This window comes from Oryctolagus cuniculus, chromosome 3, assembly GCF_964237555.1.
Source record: "Oryctolagus cuniculus chromosome 3, mOryCun1.1, whole genome shotgun sequence".
NCBI lineage: Eukaryota > Metazoa > Chordata > Mammalia > Lagomorpha > Leporidae > Oryctolagus > Oryctolagus cuniculus.
The window spans coordinates 33,097,775-33,116,543 of NC_091434.1; the positions used below are offsets into that span (position 1 = coordinate 33,097,775).

Genomic DNA, 18,769 nt, shown 5'->3' on the forward strand with positions numbered 1-18,769 from the left:
TAACCGCTGAGGTCGTAACTTTGAACACCGAATACCTCCTGCTGAGCGCCAGCCGTCTGAGCGCCAGCTTCAGCCTGCGCCTGCGCTTAGCCTTGGGCTGTGCAGTTGCCAGGAAACCGCGACGCTGTGGTCTCGACCTCAGCCTCTGGTCTCGCTTTATCATGGCCAAATTCGTAATCGCGGGTGAGTGAGACGCCCGTCTGCCTGCAGATGGCTTAAAACGCCGACGACCGCTTACCCAATACGGCCGCTTGACAATGATCTTAAATGGTTTAGACGGAACACCCCGTGCTTGCAGCATTGCTGAACCCCGGGGATACAGTGGAGACAAAATGGATGTTTGTCTCAAGGAATTTTAATTGTAACAGGGTGCTCTTAAAGTACTGTTGATGGCGGTGTGATTAATGCAATGAGGGAACTGTGCACAGGCCTGTGGGATTAAAGACCCTTAATTTGGGGTTGGGGGTCGGAGAGAATCTAACACGAGGAACTTGCTCGGGGAAATGTTAGAGGAGCTAAGTTCTGAAAGTTTTGTTCCAGTGGGAGGCCATTCCATATAAAGGCCCAGAGGCTAGTAGCCTCCTGGCCTAATGAAGAATCTGTATGAGGAGTGGAGGTGAGTGACAGGACGTGGGGCTAGACAAGGAGCAGGAGCCAAATCCTTGCACCTCACCGTCACCAAGCCAAGGTGTTTCAACTGTATCTTGAAAGCAAGGAGGAATCATTGAAACGTCTTACATGGGGATGTAGCATTAATGGGTTTACATTTTAGGAAGCCCTTCTTAGCAGCAGTGGAGAGGAAGGATGGAAGTGCAGATCAGCTGCAAGGAAGCCACTGAGGAGGCATTTGTTTTTCTTTTTCGCCCAGCCTGCTGTATCTACCATGCCCCCTTCTCAGTAAAATTACAATAGAGTAGACTGCACTTCTGTCTCCAGCTCTTCATTCCACTCAGTCTGACTTTTACCTCCATATGGAAGCAGCCTTCTACAGAATCACCAATACCTTTTACAGAAGCTGTTCAATCTTTCTCTTATGTATTTGGTGCATTGAACACAATTGGCATCTACTATCTGCCTAAAAATGTATTTCCTTTGCTTCTTCATTCACTCAGAATATGTTTGAACACTGGTTAACTGTATTCTGGGGACAGAAGAAAACACACTTACTGAGAATGTTGTGTGTATGTAGTGGCAGGGCTGGCATTGCAGTTAAATAGGAACAGGGGCAGCTGACCTTATTAATTCAATTAAGGGCTTCCCAGAGGGAGAGATGTTAAGCAAATACTTGAGAAATGAGAAATTAGCTAGCAGAGAAGAGGTAGGGAGAAGGAGAGCAATTTAGGCATGGGTGGCAGGGAGTGGGTTTGGCATGAAGAGAATTGGTTTGGTGGTAATTGAAAGTATACAATAAGCAGAAAGTTAAAATAAGATTAGTAGGCCTTGAGCAAAGAGTACAAGGAAGTTAGCATCAGAAGCTGAGACCAAAAGTAAAGAATGTAGATTCCTGGGAGCCATGTTCAGTACTTTAGCCTTTATTCAAAGTACTTGGAAAGTTTATGCAAGGGAAGAAAGTAATCAAACTTGCATTTTATGTTATAAATATATAAAAATAAATATAAAATCTGTATGACTGCGGTATGGAAGAGAAAGACTGGTGCAGTAGTCCAAGAAGGAGTTAATGTTGGCCTAATATAAGATGGCAGACAATGAAAATGGAGAGAAGTGAGTAGATTGGAGAGAGGTTAGGGAGGCAGAATCTATAAAACTAAATGTCTAAGTGGGTGGAGGAGGTCCAATAAGAAAGAAGATGAAGGTAAAAATTATTCCCAAGCAATTGTTTGGAAATTTGGGTAGACTGAATCATTGAAAAAAATTAAGCAAATCAGTAGTCCTTTTTTTTTTTTTTTTTTTGGACAGGCAGAGTGGGCAGTGAGAGAGAGAGACAGAGAGACAGAGAGAAAGGTCTTCCTTTTGCCATTGGTTCACCCTCCAATGGCCGCCGCGACTGGCACGCTGCGGCCGGCGCACCGTGCTGATCTGAAGGCAGGAGCCAGGTACTTCTCCTGGTCTCCCATGGGGTGCAGGGCCCAAGGACTTGGGCCATCCTCCACTCCACTCCCTGGCCACAGCAGAGAGCTGTCCTGGAAGAGGGGCATCCAGGACAGAATCTGGCACCCCGACCGGGACTAGAACCCTGTATGCCGGCGCCGCAAGGCGGAGGATTAGCCTAGTGAGGCGCAGCGCCGGCCAACAGTAGTCTTAATACTGAGGATACTCTTAGATGTTTAGGGAAATAGACCTAAAGGATGTAGAAGAAAGAACATATTTGTCTTGGGAATGGTGACAAAACCCATCACAGACATGCTAAATGCCTGTGAGACCTTTAGAAGAAGATGAAAGAATATAGGAGGGTACATGCTTCTATGTAAAGAGGTAGGTCTAAACTAGAAATACAGATTACTACTTTAAACCAAAAGGGAGTAAAGGAGATTGGCCAAGAAGAAAGCTTGGTATGAACATAATATGCTCTATACAATCATACATTTTCAACAGATTGATTAAATTATAGGATCCTACAAAGTGTAGGGAAAGTACAGAGAGAAGCAGGAGGAACAGGTTCAGAAGTGGTCCACCGTAGTGAGTGCTTCAAAAGGATGGCAGAGGACAGCAGATGCTGTCCACAAGAAAAGATCTTTTGTGTGGATGTTGTAGTAACCTTCTAAACAATTGTGAGAGAAGCCACACTACAGTGGAATGAGAAGGAAGAAGAAGCAAAGTGGTAAAGATGACAAATATAAAGAATTCTTTCAAGGAGTTTTAATAGAAAAGGGAAGCATATGGGAAGCAGCAGAACACATTGTTATTTTGTTTTGCTTGTTTGTTTTTGTCTTTTGGGACAGGAAAGACTTAAGTATAACTTGAATATACTTAAAAATGATGGAAAGAGATCATCAAAGACAGATAAAATCTGAAAAGAGGGGAAGTCAATTGAGCAAGGGAGAAGAGGATGGATTAATAGAAGAAAGTGTTGGGATTAGACCTAAAAGGAAGTGGGATTTCTTCTCTATTGAAAAGAAGGAAGGAGAAAAGGATGAATGCAAATGCTGATGGGCCTGTAAGTGCAAAGACAAGAGATTGGAGATTTTCCAACTGGTGCCTTTTTGTTTGGTTAGGGTTTTGTAAAGTAAAAAGCAAGGTTGTCCACTGTCTCCTGACAGTGTGGAGAAATATTGAGGAAAAGGAAGAGATTTGGAAGAAGTAGATAAAGTTTACAATAAGTAAATAAAGTTTATGGAGAACAGAAAAGAGTGCTGATAAAAGACAGTGGAATCTGCACGTAGAGTGGAGGGCCAATTAGGGCTGATAACCATGAATTATTACAGTGCCCCTCTGCGTGGTTTACCACATTTTTCCAGTGATGCCTAGCAGGTGGGACCCAGATGCAGAATATGCAGTTGATTGGATTCATTTAGGGTGGAGAGCCTCTACCAGGATGATTTTCCCAAAGGACAGTGGGGAGACATAATTTAAGACATGAGCCACAGAGTGATTTGAAGTGATGAAGAACGGGTTTGAATTAAACACACAGGCTAATAGGGGTGATTGAGAGGAGTTGAGGATTTAGAAGTTCTCATGGTGCTGAAAAACTAATGATTGCGAGTAACTAAGAATGCTACAGAGAAGGTTCTTCACTTGGACTCTATCCTTTGTGCTGTATCAGATGCCAAATCCCATTTTCTGTGGCAACGTTAGCTTTCTAAATGTTAATGACTACAAAATGTGTTTCTGAAGCCCTTCGATTGCACCTGCACCTCATCTTATATGTCCAGCTGCTTGTTCGTCATATCCACTCACATACACTACAGATACCTCAAACTATACTTGTCTGGAATTAACTTCTCATCCTTGATCTCTCTCTACTAAAGTAAAGATAATCTTTCCAATCCAGAAAATAGTAGTTATCCCAAACTCTTCTGTCTCCCTCAACTTTTCCCTCCCCAACTACTCCTTGCCAAAGATACAAAATCCAAAAGTAACTTTATCGGCACTCCTCACATCTTTCCTTTTAGTGGCAACTGGGGAGTAATTCTGTCATTGTTAGTAGCTCATGTTTAATGAGTAGTATTGGGTAGCCTCTTAAAGGAGGTGAAGTCTAGCATAGTACTGGAAAATGACAAATGTTCTGGAGTTTTTTTTCCCACTCCACATTTTATTACATAAGATTCTGGCCTCCTGTGGCGTTTGTTTTATTCTTTTCAATATAATAAAAATAAGAAGTCTATTTTGTGACTGTTTATGGTATAAAATCGTTATACAGTTATATCAAAACTATGATACATTCTGTAATTATATGGCATGATGAGTACATGATAATATGTATGTAATGAAAGAAAACCTGGCTAATTTAAACTCTTTTAGGTAGAGCAGATTGTCCATATTATGCCAAAGCAGAACTTCTAGGAGACTATTTACAAAAGAATCTTCCTGATTTTCGGATTTATAAAATTACACAACATCCTGATGTTTGGGAGGTAAGAAGCCTTTACAGTTTGTTAGACACAAATTTGGACAAATTTGTGTTTTATTTTAATTAAATGCTAGCTAGTGTATCAGATTAGCTTCCAGTAATGAATAGCTGAATCCTAGTAAAGTAAGCCCTACTTATCAATCTCAAAATGTTATTGTATTCCTTAATATGCTAACCAATAACTAGCATAAGTTTGACTGTTCTCCACCCGCCCCTGCCAAGAATCCATGTAGATTATACAGAGATACTTCAAGGAGTTCATGGAAAATTGAAGTAAAAGTAAGTTTTATTTTGGTACCAAAAAATTAAAATAAATGAATATACAAAATCTTCCAAAAGAACATGGAAAGAGCATTATTGAAAAACTATGCCTAGAGAGATTCCCAGCACGGAGCCATCAGCAGCCAATATACCTGGTGGCCGAGAGCATAAGTGCCCTGGTGCCCTCTACATCCGATATCATCTCCTACAGTCCCACTGTTGTGTCATTTGGATACACATACTCTATACTAAGTTCACACCATCTGGTGACAGCTCCTCCAGGATTCTGGTTGGCATCTGACACTAGGGAGACTTTGTAAGCAGAAGGTTAGTCAGATTAACCATAATCTCCACCATACAAAGTTTCATGCCAAACTGATACTCATCACCTTTCTTTTCTACTACCTGTTCCCCTGCATTCTCTGTTGATCTAGGTTGCTTATTAGTATGGCAACCTACATATGCATCCTTAAGAAAACTGAGACTTAGTTTCTATTCATTGTTTAAAATATTTATTTATTTGAAAGGCAAAGTGGTAGAGAGAGAGGGATACAGAGATAGAGACAGAGAGATGGAAATATCTTCCATCCACTAGTTCACTCCTGAAATGGCCACAACAGCCAGGGCTGGGCCAAGCTGAAGCCCAGAGCCCAGGTCTCCTATGTGGCTGGTGGGGACTGAAACACTTGGGCCATTATTTGCTGCTTTCCAAGGGGAATTGGTAAGGAACTAGATCAGAAGTAGAGCAGCCAGGACTTGAACTGCCCCTCTGATACTGAATGCTGACATTCAGTGGTTTAACTGGCTGCACCACAGTGCCAGACACTCTGTTCCCTTTTGGGGATGTTACTGCTGCATTTGTTTTCAAAATTAGGTAGGCAGTACCAAAGATTCCCAAGGATAACCTAGATGCTAAATACCCTTTCTCACCTATGTTCAGTAATCAATGCCCCACACACCCCTGGACATCAGGTCCAATAACACCTGCCAGCATAGTAAGCCCTGTCCTTGTTTACTATTTTTTGGGCACAGCAGCTCAAAATGATCAAGTGGAAGCCACAGCTCAATGTTTAAGACACTCTTTCTGTAATCCCTGGTAGAAGCACTGCCCCTTGTGATTTAGAACCTATAGAACCATACATTCTAGCTTGATGGGGATTTAGGATGCATAAATTCCCTAAGTGGGCCACTGGAAGTGATGGTAAACAGAGTCACTCAATTCTCCTCTTTTGTTCCTGGACTTATATAGTCTACCTATTGGGACAAAACACTATATTAATTTATGGTGTATATTGCATCCTTTAAGAAGTTCCCATCCTTATAAAGGTATCAGGCTCCAAGCTGGAACCTTTAATTTTGATTTCACCCTTATATCAGGCTGTATGATGTGATATATGGGAGGACCAATGGATCCCATCATTATGTACCTAAAGCCACATTTCTTTTGCTACAAAGTGGGCCACTTGGTTTGAAGTGATGCTACCCATGATCTTTATGTTAGCAGTATGTTAAACATTCTGTAAGCTCTTGGCCCAGGTTCCTGGACAAAGTCTTACAATCAAGAAAGGCAGTTATTTTTTCTTTTAATGAACTAGTTAATTTTATTTGAAAGGCAGAGAGATAGGGAGACACACATACAGGGGAAGAAGGTATCAGTGGGTAGGGGGAGAGAGATTACCCATCCACTGGTTCACTCCTTAAACACTGAAAACAGCTGGGGCTTCTAGGCCAGGTTGAAACCAGGAGCTGAAAACCCAATCTGAATCTCCCACATGAGCCAGAGAGGCCCAGTGCTTGACCTTTCACCTCCTGCCCCCAAGGGTGTACACCAGCAGGAAGCTGAAATCAGAAGCAGAGCTGAAACTCCAACTCAAAAACTCCAATATGGTATGTGGGAGTCCCAAGAGGCATCCCAATTGCTATGCCAAATGCCCACCCTGGAAAGACATTGCTTTACCAAAATATATATTGATTCAAATCAAGTTCAATCACTGCTGTTTACAGGGTAGGAGTTCCATGTAATCAACATGCTACCAAGAGACTTTGGATGTCTTTGAAGGATGGTGCCATTATCAGAGGGTCAGCGTTAGTCTCTGTTGCTGACACATTCACTATTTAGTAGTAGCAACAACTGGATAGGCTTCGGTGAATGGTTACCCATTACCTTGGGTTGTTGCATGGCCTTTTGTGTCTATTGTAAATTCATTGTGCCTTCATTCATCTAAGTTATCTCATCTCGTCTTTTACAATAGATATTTTCTGGTAGATACTATCTCTTGGATTCTTTCTGGGTTTTATCCTCTCCATTGCCAGGAAGTCCAGCTCTATGACAGTGTTTCTGTAATAGACCCGGCCTTGAATGGACAGCCATACCAGGTTTCTCAGTGATACCAGGGCCCTCTCACCAGAGTGTTTCTTATCACTTTGATAAATGGAGTCCTCCAGGCCCTTTCTGAGAACATGGTTGACTAGTAGATTTTCCCTCTTTCCATGGAAGGATCTTCATCCTTCCATCCACTTGCTTTTTGATTCCTTCTTTCACTGTTCTCCATGGGAATTCTGTGTTTTCTAATGTGAGGCATCTCTTTCTCCAAGCCTCTGTGAATCAGTCCAGCAACCACTATCCTCTCAGCTCCCTACGAGGGTAGGCACTCATGAATCGCAGAAGAATGATTCATGCTCACAATTCACTCTTACCCAACATTATGCTCTACTCTTGATCCAGCCTTCTCAGGCCCCAGCCCAGCGCATGTTCTCCCAGCTCTTGCCAGGATATCAAGATGGTGTGCTTGCTGCTGAAGGTCCTTTGGGACAGATTCCCTTTCCTCAATAGGCTTAGCACTACTGTTCAGGCTGTGATGTGATTAGAGGGACCCTGGAGGGATCCTCACGGCCGCACTGTTTACTTTATGGTGAGATAAAGGCAGACAGATCTTCAATACAAGCAAGGGAAATTAACTACTAAGATTGTACTTGTACAGTAAGCTCATTACACATGCCTCCAGTGCCATGATTTTCAAGACCGCTGCCCTGTACTTTATTGATAACAGTGTTGTTCCCTGTGTCTCCTCAGATATTGTCATTGGAAGCCTGGTTTACACAGACCAGAAGTAATTATTTAAGCTTCTGATAAGTATTATCATAAATCAGGTAGTTAAGATGCCAGGTAAGATATCCATGTCCTAAATTGAAAAGCCTAGTTCAATTTTCAGCTCTAGCTCCTGACTCTGGCTTCTTGGATGCAGACCATGGGAGGAAGCAGGTGATGGTTCAAGATATTGTGTTCTTGCCACTCTTGTAGGAAACCAAGGTTAGGTCTTAGCCCAACATCAGCCACTGCAGTCATTTGGGGAGTGAATAAGCAAATAGAAGTGCTCTCTCTCTCGCTCTCGCTCTCGCTCTCGCTCTCTCTCCCATCTCTCTTTCCATGCTTCTCAAATACTTTTTTCTTGTTTTAACTTTATTTAAATTTACAAAAAAAGTTGTGACATAGTATGAAGAGTTTCTATATACTCTAAATCCAGCTTTCCCTAGTAATATCTTAGTATGCTACATTTGTCACAGTCTATAAACCACACCCAGCTTACTCTATTTTCAACATCACATATTAGTACAATATAAACCAAAAACTCAAATAAATCTATTTACAAGTATTTCAAAAATATCAGAAGTCCTTAGTTAACATTTAGCTTTTTAACTCATGCTGAACTAAATAAACTATTTTCACAGATTTGAAAAAGCAATATGAAAATGTACATGGCCCTAAGACTGAAAATATCTCATTTATAAGAAGAATAAAGGAAAGCTCAATCAATTTTCTTGATATCAATAAAATTGGAACACTGGCCTCTCTTCATAACTAAACAATTACACTTCAGGTCTCCTCAGCCCAAAAAGTAACTTTCAGTACCTTTTTGTGGTTAAGGAATTTGAAAAGTTTTCTTCCTTCTCTGGTGAACTTTTTCCTTAACTCATCGATATTTTCTATATTTGCATTTTACTACTTAAAGATATTTAAATTGTACTGTGTGTGCATAGCAGAATTCCAAACAAGTTAGTATTTTAGTGTTTGATATATGCCTTCACTTGGAATTCGTTCTGCAGGAGTGGCTGAGAGGTGTGTGTGAAAAGAATAAGTGGAGTCACAAAACATCCCCCATCATCTGGAGAGAGCTGTTGGATCGTGGTGGAAAGGGCTTGCTTTTGGGAGGATATAATGAATTCCTAGAGCACGCCCAGGTAATAGATTGCTTTACCTGTTCAAAAATTATCATTCTGTTACTTTATTTTTTAAATATCTTGTTCTCTGGGACATTCTCTCATCTTCTGTGCCACTTTGTCTTCAAAAAAAAAAAAAAAAACTCTCGATTGTTGCCATTGTCAGCCAGTTATCTATTCTTCAATGCCAACGTTTTCTTTCCAATATTTAGCTTTACTATGGAGTCACCTCTAGCATGTCAACTCAGCTGATGATGGTGATTGCTAAGGAGAACCTGAAGGCACATACAGAAAAAGAGGTGGAGGAAAAATCCCTAAAAGATCTTGTCAGCCCCTTGCAGGTCTGGATCACCAGGTGGGACAGTCACGCCCCAGGGTTTGTGAGATTGGCTTTGTGATAGAAAGGAAAATGAAAGGGGGTGAAAGAATACCTGAATGTCAAATTTGAGATACATATATGTACAGGTATGTGAGTGTGTGTGTTTATACACATGTAAATAACCCCATGTGTGTCTGTGTGTAATTATACATAGCCTCCAATATAGCCCCATGTGTGAGTTTTAGATATTATATACTATATACTACACACACGCATGCTACTTTGCATAACTCTGTCCCTGATAGTCCACTCTCTGTCACTCTTTCCCTCTTTCCCACTTCCAGCATTTTTCTTGGCTCTTCCTAGTGCACTCATGCACACTCTGAACCCCACTCCCCGTACTTTGCCTCTTCTCACCTCTGCTCTTCCTTCCTCCCAGTCTGGGACACCTGCAGCCTGTGTTGTCATTTTTCTCTTTGTCTTACTCTCTTTCCTTCCCCTCTCTTCTATCCACCCCTCAGTCTGTCTCTAACACTATCCTTCTCCCTACATGTGTGCATCCTAATATATGTATATATACACTCATTTAAAAGGTTGTTATTATGAAATATTTCAAATATAGGAAAGAATTAAGAATGATGCAATAAACGTCCATGACCCTATCACCCTGATTTAATAAATCTGATGTGTTATCTAGATACCTTTCAAAGGACTGAAATGACGTAGATACTGTTGAAACCCCCATTGTAGCCCTTCCCTGGAACCACTGTGAATACCAGAAATATCCAGATGTACTTTTGAATTCCCCACAGGGAGTCATTTCTGCTCACAGTTGGTCAGCATAGCTATAAAGGGCCCACATATTTGCTGAACTGTGGTTACAGACATATGATATGCAGACAGTGTTCACCCCAGCCATCTTTATAAGGATTTGCCTTTGTGAGAATTTGGAACAGATAGTCCTTTCCAAAAGAGTTACTACCTTATTGATGAAAGTATAAAGTAAAAGCGAGCTATGGCTATCAAACTTACATCTTCATGTCTTCAAAGGGAAATGTGAAAATGTTATTTGAATAATGGGATACAGCTCCTTGAAGTTTTGCTTTTTGAAGACCAAGGCTTCTATTCTATTTGGAAAGCCCTTGTAAGACAGCTAAATTACATATTGTGTGATTATTTTCAGATGGCCAGAGCAAGGGGAGATTAGTGAGAGTTTTTGTTTTGCTTTTGATGTCTAGCCTTTAAATAAAATAGCTATGCAGCTATGTGTATGATTACTAAAACTAGTAAATCATAGGGGCCAGAGCTGTGGCGTGGCAGGTTAAACCTCAGTCTGCGGTGCTGTCCTCCCATACAGGTACTAGTTCAAGTCCCAGCTGCTCCACTTCTGATCTAGCTCCCTGCTAATATGCCTGGGAAAGCAATGGAGGATAGCCCAAGTCCTTTGGCCCCTGCACCCACGTGGGAGACCAGAGGAAGCTCCTGGCTCCTGGCTTTGATCTGGCCCAGCCCTGGCCATTGCAGCCACTGTCTCTCCCTCTCTTAATTTCAGATAAATAAATCTTTCAAATAAATACTAATGATAATAATAGTAAATCACCCTATTAATGCACATACAGAAGTATCTTAAAAATAAAGGCATTGAAAGGCAAATAATCCAATCATTCATAACCCGCCTTTGCATTCTGATTAGTGCAACTACTCCTGCCTGCTACCACCTCATTCCCATGCTGACAAGTGGAGAAGTGTTTGGGATGCAGACGGAAATTAGCCTGGTGCTACTAGGCAGCAAGCACGTGGAAGAACGTCTCAAAGCCCTGGTGATTGAGGCGGAGGACCTAGCGTCACCTCTGCTCCACAAGGTCTCCATCTGCACCAAGGAGGAGGAGGCCTTCCGCGGGGCCCAAGTAGTCATCATTCTGGATGAACACATGGACGGGGAGGTGTACACTTTGGAGGACTGCCTCCGCAGCAGGGTGCCCCTCTGCCGACGCTACGGGGGCCTGATGGAGAAAAACGCCCACGCCTCTGTCAGAGTTATTGTGGGAGGCAAAAGCTTCGTGAATCTTAAAACCGTTTTGCTTATGAAATTCGCCCCAAACATCGCGCGCAACATGATCGCAGTGGCGATGGGCGTGGAAGGTGAAGCTAAAGCTGCGCTGGCCAGAAAATTGAGAACAACACCCGCCTGTGAGTGGACGCCTTTGTGTATGTTTGTTTTTGTATTCAAACAACGTGATTAGGAAGCAGCTAGGAAGAGCGCTCCTTCCAGAAGCATTCTGGAATCTAGACTAGGACGAAGCCATAGTACTGAACCCTCTGTATACCTCTTGCCTATACATACATACATACTTAGAATAAATCTGTAAGTTGGGTACAGTAAGGGATTAAAGGCAAGCACTAGCAAAAAGAAAATAGAACAAGTACAACCACATACTGTATAAAGTGATTTTTTTTAACTCTGGAATTTTCTATGTAATGTTAAGACACTTGACTGTAGGTAACTAAAATCATGGACAACTGTGTCCACAAACATTCTTAACTGGCCTTTAACTGATTTTTTCTATCCTTATAACAATTGATAAACAAATATTCAATATAAGATCTCTATGAGTCAAATCATTTGAATCCTAATATTCCTTTTTTTATGATAATGTTCAAGTAAGGTTATCAATGTTGTTTAAAAGGAAACAGGGTGCTGGCACCACGGCTCACTAGGCTAATCCTCCGCCTTGCGCCGCCGGCACACCGGGTTCTAGTTCCGGTCGGGGTGTCAGATTCTGTCCCGGTTGCCCCTCTTCCAGGCCAGTCCTCTGCTGTGGCCAGGGAGTGCAGTGGAGGATGGCCCAAGTGCTTGGGCCCTGCACCCCATGGGAGACCAGGCTAAGCACCTGGCTCCTGCCATCGGATCAGCGCCGTGCGCCGGCCGCAGCACGCCAGCCGCGGCGGCCATTGGAGGGTGAACCAACAGCAAAGGAAGACCTTTCTCTCTGTCTCTCTCTCTCTCTCACTGTCCACTCTGCATGTCAAAAAAATAAATAAATAAATAAAAATAAAAATAATTTTTTTAAAAAGGAAACAGGGCTATTTTAAAGTGGCTTTGCCCCACTTCCTGTCTGTGTAAGCATGCTAGTGCCTCAGTTTCCTCATCTGTTAAATGAGGATGTTAGCAACACCTACCTTCTGCAATGGATGCAAGGATTCAGTGTTCCTAAAGTACTTAGAAGCATCCCTGGCACCTGGTTAACATCCCCAGGAATGTTAGAACTCTGATACCAGATCAGCTTGTGCCGCTGTCAGTCTTTGGGCTGCTAGACATCAGAATCATATGAAGATGAGACTGCATCCAAAAACGGAAGATCACATTGGACATATGTTGGCTATCTGTGCCCTTAGATGGAGAGTCCACTGAGAATGGAAAGAGGTATCTCGAGATGTGATCACAGAATGCTGTTGGTCAAGGTGACAACAGACTTCAGCATCAATGACTATTTGTAAGGCCCTGATCTCACAATGAGAGCTACCTTATCTCCCCCCCCCCTTTTTTTTTTAACAATGAAGGCCTAGAAATTATAACTTCTGTTATTTCTGTATATGTATCTTTTGTATTTTACTCTGGAGTCACTGTAAGATTGAGACAAATTGATTCTGAAATTATGCAATAGGAAATGAAAACATTTTTCTAGCCATTTTGTCTGTCATCACCTTTTAGATAGTTATTTACATATCACAAAAACTCTTATAGTACCCTGATAAAAAAGTGTTAAAAGGCCATGATACAAATTTTAAAGCAAAGTAGGTGGGATGGGGAGAGGGGACTAAGGGCTTTCCACCAGAAAGCTGCTCTCTTATGTGTCTGCAAGTACCGTAATTCTAAGCTGTGCTCTACTCCAAGCCAATAAGCATGTGAAAATCAGAAATAAAAGTGAAAGAAAGTTAGGAAAAAGAAAGAGGCATTGGTGAACGATGGTCAAATTAGAATTGTCAATGTAACAGCAAGGAGAAACTCAGCAACAACAAAAAAATAGTTGAACAAAATGACATGAAAGTGAAAAACCACCAAGGAAATCATCCAGGGATCATTCAGAAACCAAGCTGGTAGTAAACTTTTCCAGAAAAGCAAAGCTCAAGAAATCCTCCAAAGATCAGTCCCACGGCTACCACTATTTCTTATTTATTTATTTATTTATTTGACAGATAGAGTTAGACAGTGAGAGAAAGAGACAGAGAGAAAAGTCTTCCATCTGCTGGTTCACCCCCCCAAATGGCCACTATGGCTGGAGCTACGCTGATCTGAAGCCAGGAGCCAGGTGCTTCTCCTGGTCTCCCATGCAGGTGCAGGGCCCAAGCATTTGGGCCATCCTCCACTGCCTTCCCAGGCTGGAGCAGAGAGCTGGACAGGAAGAGGAGCAACCGGAACTAGAACCAGGCACCCATATGGGATGCCGGCACCGCAGGCAGATTAACCAAGTGAGCCATGGCACTGGCCCCAGCTACAACTAATTCTCAGAGCATGGCTTGGTTGAAACTCCTTCCATGGCAAGTGAGAGGAAGTGAACTCTAAGTGAAGTCCTCTAGATGACTTCTGTTTCACATAACTAATGAGCAGAAGACACTGTTCTTATTTCAGGCATAACTAGATGCTGGGGTTTAAATGATGACACCAGGACATGCTTGTGCCTTCCCTTGGCCTATCCCTGATCTCTGCCGTCCTCACTGTTGGTCTTATACTCAGGTCAGCTCTAAGATGTGACAAGATGGCCACTGGCATCCCCAGGCTCTTATGCTCCCAGCTTACTCTCACAGTTAAAAAAAGGGGAGGAGGGGCTGAGCTGAGCTGATCAGGAGCCAGGAGTTTCCTCCATGTCTCCCACATAGGTTCAGGGGCCCAATGACTTGGGCCATCTTCCGCTGCTTTCTCAGGTGCACCAGCAGGGAGCTGGATCAGAAGTGGAGCAGTTGGGACCTTAACCAGCACCCATATGGGAGCCCTGTAGTCCAGGGCTTTAACCTGCTGTACCACAGCATCAGCCCATAGGGTCCTCATGTTGTAACACTTTCATATCACAGAGGATGAAACCCACCTGGAGAGTTAAGTGGTTTCCCAAATTTCTACTCCAGTCCACAATCAAGGACTCCTTGTCAAAATCAAAGTAAAAAGCTCCCCCCTACCTCTGTCAAGCAAAATAATTAAGTTAGGACCAACGCCAATAGGAGAACTTTTGGTAGGAATTTCTTTTCTTTCAGAAAACATTTCTTTGAACTTAATCATATATCCATACCATTCACAGAGCACTATGAAGAGTCAAATGCTGGTGATTATGGTGGGTACCCACAGCATTCACATGGATTTAGGGAATATACTTAGATTCTTTTTATATCAGAAGGAATAAACATACAAACAAGAAGTAGGCTTCAGACACCATTTTATATTAATATATTTTGTTGTAATTGATTTTCATTTCTATTCTTCACAGACATCAAAGATGTGATAATTTGGGGTAATATCAGTGGAAATAACTACATTGATCTGAGGAAAGCTAAGGTATACAACTACAAGAGTGCCATTTGTGGACCTCCTCATTACTCACAGCCTGTTTTAAGCTTGATTTTTGACAGGTACGGTATGTTTTTAAGTGATGCTGTTAGCAATGTTAAATGGGCAATAATCGCTATCATCTTTAAAATCTTAGAAATCTTTGCTCATTATTTGTTCTTGTTCTCTACTAAAGAAATATAGGAAACTGCAGAATATCAGTTAGTCATTCTCTACCCTCAATTTATTTGGTTCTGAAATTATGAATCTTTTATTTCAGATTATGGTACTCTCCCCTATCCCATGGTTTCACTTTCTGTGGTTTCAGTTATTCATGGTTAACAGCAGTCCAAAATATTAAATGGAAAATTTTAAGAAACAAAAATATTACATTCACATGAGCTTTATTACATTATATTAATATTTTATTCATTATTATATTATTAGTTCTTTTTAACTATTAATTATTTTTCACTTCTTACTGTACCTAATGTTTATATTATACTTTACCATAGATTTGTATGTATAGGGGAAAAAAACACACTATATATTTAAAGCATCCAGTACTATCTTCAGATTCTTTTTTTAAAGATTTATGTTTGTTTGAAAGGCCAAGTAAAGAGAGAGAGAGACAGAGAGAGAGAGACAGAGACAGAGAGAGATCTTCTGTCCATTAGTTCACTGCCCAAATGGTGGCAACAACCAGAACTGGGCAAGGCTGAATTCAGGAGCCTGGAACCCTAGCCAAATTTCCCACATGGGTGACCGCCAAATACTTGAGCCACATCTGTTGCCTTTCCAGGCACATTAGTATGGAGCTGGCTGGGAAACAGAACACCCAGAACTAATACTGGCATTCTGATACAGGACACCAGCGTTGCAAGCAACGGCTTAACCTGTGGCACCACACATTGGCTCCTGTCTAATTTCTGACATCCACTGGAGATCCTGGAGCATATCCCCAAAGAAAAGTCACTGTAACTTAAAGTCATTCATATATTCCCTTAAAGTTATGTCTAAAGCAAGCATATATGAAGGAAATCTTATTTAACATAAAGCCAGAGATTTGCCTCCATGTTGACATTAGTTAAAACATTTGGAGAAAAAGCAATAAGATGATGAGCACTCTGGGCCATGCTGCTGTTCTGTCCCAGGAGAGACAGAATTGAGAGGTGGTAAGTAGGACAATCTTAGGACCAGGCCACCTGGATAGGAAATTCTCACTCAGCCACTTGTTAGCTATGTGACATTAGAAACATTACTTAATCTCTCCATGCCTCAGTTTCTCCCTCTGCAAGGTGGAAATGGTAACATATGGATAAGGTCATTGGCAGGACTAAATGGATTAATACAGATAGAGCATTCAGAGCTGCGTCCTAAACACTGGCATTATGATGAGCAGAGGAAGAGAAACGGGCAAGAACACCTTCGAAGCATTTTTGTAAACTTTGTTGCACATTCCCAGTTATAGCTTCCCTTAGCCTTATCTTACTTTCCTTCTCCTCCTTAGACTTAGAACTACATCATGCCTAGGAAATGATGGGTCCTGGGTTCACCTTCCTAGGGCAGAGCCAGTGTTGCACGCCGGGTTAGTAAGGTGGTACTTTAACACCTGCTCTAGTCCTGCAGGCCTTTTCGCTGAGTTTAGATTTCAGAACATAGAAATATAACTCTTTCCCTAATTCTCAATAGGAATAATTCAATGTTTATGAAATTGTTTTATTTCAAATAAAGGATATCACTTGTTCAAAGATAACATCTACATGGGACAAATTCTTTGTAATGCAAGAATTTTCATTAGTCCTGACTACTTTTTTGTGTTCCATATTAATATTATTATGTTTGTAGTTTCAAATTTAGGGATTCCTCTCTGCCACAAAGCAGTATTTTTCAATCTACCTTTTATGCGTACTGAAGACACTTAAAGAAAAGGCACACCAAGAAATGTTTCTAATTTAATTGTGGGTATGATTTCTTATAGTGAATTCCATTGATCCAGGGAACATCCCTTTTCATTTCCATTCCACCCTCCACTGTAAATTATTTCTTTCTCTCCTTACAGTGAGTGGGTAAAAAAAGAATTTGTGGAAACTCTGAAAACTTTGAGTGTCACAGGAAGACACTTCAGAGGCATTTTAGCTGCACACAGTATAGCCACCACATTGAAATACTGGTACCATGGCTCACCGCCTGGGGAGATTGTGTCTTTAGGAGTATTGAGTGAAGGTAAATATGGGTCTTTCATAAATATTTTTAAACTTCCATCTGTGCCTTGTGGTTCTTCTTCTGTGTCCTTACCTGTCTGAAATTAATGTGAACCCCACAGTTCCATAATCATTCAACCATCCATTCAGAAATTCAACAGTATTTTGTTTGAATGAATTGGAATCATACTTGGGAATTAGAACTGCCCTCTTCCTTCAGGAGACTTACTGCAGGGTGAAGGAGTGCCAGATTCATAAATTAAATAGTCCCGTTAGGTTTGCCTCATTGTACTCTGCAGATCAAGCAAAAGCAAGGTCACTTGTAGGCAGAAAGCAGGAGGCATCAAGATGGGCTTCATAAAGGAGATGACACCACAGGAAACCTTAAAGTCTGAGTTGTGCTGATCTGGAGGTCAGTGTGGGGTGAATGCTGGACACAGGAAACCCCAAGAGCCAAGGCACACAGGCAGGGTTCAAAGTGGCACACATCAGGACCCAGACCTTAGGGTGCGGCAGCACAGGAAATGTGGAAAGGGCACCCTGCACCCACAGACACTGTATTTAAGTGTTTACAAGCTTCAGCTTTGATCTACTAAAATATCTTCATAAAACATCTATCTTTGTTCCAAAGTACAAAAGAGAATAGCTGATGTTCTGTGCCCCAGAGATTCTATGCAGAGCATGTCTTCCCTTCTTGTTTTACGAGCTTCCTTAGCTGACAGATCTGGGCTTCTCTGCAGAGCTCTAGCCTGGGATACAGTGGTGCTTGGATGTCGGGCTGCCACTTCAAACCACATATGCCAAACTGAACTGTCTTCCTCCCCAATCTGGCCCACCTCCTGTATTCCTTATGTCCTTAGTAGGACCTCCATCTTTCCCACTGGTTTGTGACTACCGTGCGAATCAAGGACATCTCCCAAAGTCCCCCAGTCAGAATTAATCTGACAGGCATGAAAAATGTTGTTCCTCTCTCAGAGAGCATATTGGAGTGTGCCTGTTTCTGACTTAATTGCTTGTGTCCCCTTTTGTAGACTGTCTACACCCTGAGAGCAAAGGCTTTGACTGGCACATCTTTATATATATATATATATGTATATATATATATATTTAAACTTTTATATATATAAATATATATATATTTAAACTTTTATTTAGTAAATATAATTTTCCAAAGTACAATTTATGGATTACTATGGCTTTTCCCCCCCATAACTTCCCTCCCACCTGCATCCCTCCCATCTCCCGCTCCCTCTCCCATTCCATTCACATCAAGATTCATTTTCAATTATCTTTATATACAGAAGATCGATTTAGTATATATTAAGTAAAGATTTCATCAGTTTGCCCCCACACAGAATATAAAGTGTAAAATATTGTTTCAGTACTAGTTATAGCATTACTTCACATTGGACAACACATTAAGGACAGAGATCCCACATAAGGAGTAAGTACACAGTGACTCCTGTTGTTGACTTAACAAATTGACACTCTTGTTTATGGCGTCAGAAATCTCCCTAGGCTCTAGTCATGAGTTTGCAAGGCTATGGAAGCCTCTTGAGTTCGCTGACTTCAATCTTATTTAGACAAGGTCATAGTCAAAGTGGAAGTTCTCTCCTCCCTTCAGAGAAAGGTACCTCCTTCTTTGATGGCCCATTCTTTCTACTGGGATCTCACTCACAGAGATCTTTCATTTAGGTGGTTTT

At 41.5% G+C, this 18,769-nt stretch overlaps 1 protein-coding gene across 7 annotated transcripts in view; it reads left to right on the forward strand.

Annotated features, from left to right (window-relative positions):
* The first annotated feature begins 22 nt into the window (after window positions 1-22).
* Window positions 23-18,769, forward strand: part of MDH1B (malate dehydrogenase 1B) — a 29,360-nt gene continuing 10,613 nt past the window's right edge. For 2 of the 7 annotated variants that reach the window (XM_051848250.2, XM_051848252.2), the window contains exons 1-7: window positions 23-183; window positions 4,420-4,532; window positions 8,894-9,028; window positions 9,220-9,362; window positions 11,020-11,534; window positions 14,804-14,945; window positions 16,925-17,088. In XM_051848250.2, the coding sequence (XP_051704210.2) occupies window positions 162-183; window positions 4,420-4,532; window positions 8,894-9,028; window positions 9,220-9,362; window positions 11,020-11,534; window positions 14,804-14,945; window positions 16,925-17,088 (1,234 nt within the window). In that variant the 5' untranslated portion in view covers window positions 23-161. The other 5 variants (XM_008259043.4, XM_051848251.2, XM_070070309.1 and 2 more) reach the window with 5 other exon arrangements.